Source organism: Symphodus melops, assembly GCF_947650265.1.
Source record: "Symphodus melops genome assembly, chromosome: 7".
NCBI classification, from domain to species: domain Eukaryota; kingdom Metazoa; phylum Chordata; class Actinopteri; order Labriformes; family Labridae; genus Symphodus; species Symphodus melops.
The window spans coordinates 28967466-28969965 of NC_136697.1; the positions used below are offsets into that span (position 1 = coordinate 28967466).

General features: G+C 49.4%; 1 protein-coding gene across 1 annotated transcript in view; it reads right to left on the minus strand.

Annotated features, from left to right (window-relative positions):
• The window catches only part of pex5lb (peroxisomal biogenesis factor 5-like b), a gene marked incomplete at its 3' end in the record, with an annotated part of 24328 nt that continues 21828 nt past the window's right edge, over positions 1 to 2500 (minus strand). The window contains exons 6-8 of the mRNA XM_079347511.1: positions 1038 to 1125; positions 704 to 802; positions 1 to 45 (exon numbers count right to left, since the gene is read on the minus strand). Of these exons, the coding sequence (XP_079203637.1) occupies positions 1 to 45; positions 704 to 802; positions 1038 to 1125 (232 nt within the window). The remainder of the gene's footprint in view (positions 46 to 703; positions 803 to 1037; positions 1126 to 2500) is intronic.

A 2500-nucleotide genomic window follows, 5' to 3' on the forward strand; every position in this document is an offset into this window, starting at 1 on the left:
CTCCTCCCACTCAGCCTGCATCTTATCCCAGAACTCTGTGTCCGACTGAGAGAGAGAGAGAGAGAGAGAGAGAGAGAGAGAGAGAGACAGAGAGAGAGAGAGAGACAGAGAGAGAGGGAGAGAGAGAGAGAGACAGAGAGAGAGAGAGAGAGACAGAGAGAGAGAGAGACAGAGAGAGAGAGAGAGAGAGAGACAGAGAGAGAGAGAGAGAGAGAGACAGAGAGAGAGAGACAGAGAGAGAGAGAGAGACAGAGAGAGAGAGAGAGAGAGAGAGAGACAGAGAGAGAGAGAGAGAGACAGAGAGAGAGAGAGACAGAGAGAGAGAGAGAGAGAGACAGAGAGAGAGAGAGAGACAGAGAGAGAGAGACAGAGAGAGAGAGACAGAGAGAGAGAGAGACAGAGAGAGAGAGAGAGAGACAGAGAGAGACAGAGAGAGAGAGAGACAGAGAGAGAGAGACAGAGAGAGAGAGACAGAGAGAGAGAGAGAGACAGAGAGAGAGAGAGACAAGCATCAATCTGAGCGCGTGCAGAATTACAGTGTCACATGACAGGAAGTACAGAGAGGGTGTCAGGTCCACCTCGTCCTGCAGGGATCATCTTCATGACATCTGATCATCACGAACAACAGCTGATCTCTGAAACCCTGCACCTCAGAGTGTGTGTGTGTGTGTGTGTGTGTGTGTGTGTGTGTGTGTGTGTGTACCTCTACAGCTGCCTTGGCTCTGACAAACTCGTCCTCCAGAGACTCCTTTCTGGCCAGCAGGGAGCGAGTCCGTCTGCGCTGCCTGGACGCCCCACAGTCCTGAACACACACACACACACACACACACACACACACACACACACACACACACACACACACACACACAACACACACACACACACACACACACACACACACACACACACACATTCCTCAGGAATATATAGACACATTTAAACCTGACGTATCCATGACGACCTCACCGTCTCAGCTCCAATCAGGCTTCACGCCAGGAGCATGTGACTACACAACGCCACCCACAGGACAGACTCACCTGTGAGGAGGAGATGAAGTCCAGGTCGTCGAAGCTGTGGATGTCAAAGGTGTTCTTATTCAGAGGGTCCCTCTTAAAGTCTGCAGACCTGAAGGAACCAACAGAAACCTGCTGTGAGGGTCTACAGGGGGTCTTCAGACCTGCTGGTACCTACAGTCTCTAAACTACAGGAGGTAGAGTCTGCAGTTATCAGACCTGCTGGTACCTACAGTCTCTAAACTACAGGTGGTAGAGTCTGCAGTTATCAGACCTGCTGGTACCTACAGTCTCTAAATGTCCTACAGGAGGTAGAGTCTGCAGTTATCAGACCTGCTGGTACCTACAGTCTCTAAACTACAGGAGGTAGAGTCTGCAGTTATCAGACCTGCTGGTACCTACAGTCTCTAAACTACAGGAGGTAGAGTCTGCAGTTATCAGACCTGCTGGTACCTACAGTCTCTAAACTACAGGAGGTAGAGTCTGCAGTTATCAGACCTGCTGGTACCTACAGTCTCTAAACTACAGGAGGTAGAGTCTGCAGTTATCAGACCTGCTGGTACCTACAGTCTCTAAACTACAGGTGGTAGAGTCTGCAGTTATCAGACCTGCTGGCACCTCCAGTCTCTAAACTACAGGAGGTAGAGTCTGCAGTTATCAGACCTGCTGGTACCTACAGTCTCTAAATGTACTACAGGAGGTAGAGTCTGCAGTTATCAGACCTGCTGGTACCTACAGTCTCTAAACTACAGGAGGTAGAGTCTGCAGTTATCAGACCTGCTGGTACCTACAGTCTCTAAACTACAGGAGGTAGAGTCTGCAGTTATCAGACCTGCTGGTACCTACAGTCTCTAAACTACAGGAGGTAGAGTCTGCAGTTATCAGACCTGCTGGTACCTACAGTCTCTAAACTACAGGTGGTAGAGTCTGCAGTTATCAGACCTGCTGGTACCTACAGTCTCTAAACTACAGGAGGTAGAGTCTGCAGTTATCAGACCTGCTGGTACCTACAGTCTCTAAACTACAGGAGGTAGAGTCTGCAGTTATCAGACCTGCTGGTACCTACAGTCTCTAAACTACAGGAGGTAGAGTCTGCAGTTATCAGACCTGCTGGTACCTACAGTCTCTAAACTACAGGAGGTAGAGTCTGCAGTTATCAGACCTGCTGGTACCTACAGTCTCTAAACTACAGGAGGTAGAGTCTGCAGTTATCAGACCTGCTGGTACCTACAGTCTCTAAACTACAGGAGGTAGAGTCTGCAGTTATCAGACCTGCTGGTACCTACAGTCTCTAAACTACAGGAGGTAGAGTCTGCAGTTATCAGACCTGCTGGTACCCACAGTCTCTAAACTACAGGAGGTAGAGTCTGCAGTTATCAGACCTGCTGGTACCCACAGTCTCTAAACTACAGGTGGTAGAGTCTGCAGTTATCAGACCTGCTGGTACCTACAGTCTCTAAACTACAGGAGGTAGAGTCTGCAGTTAT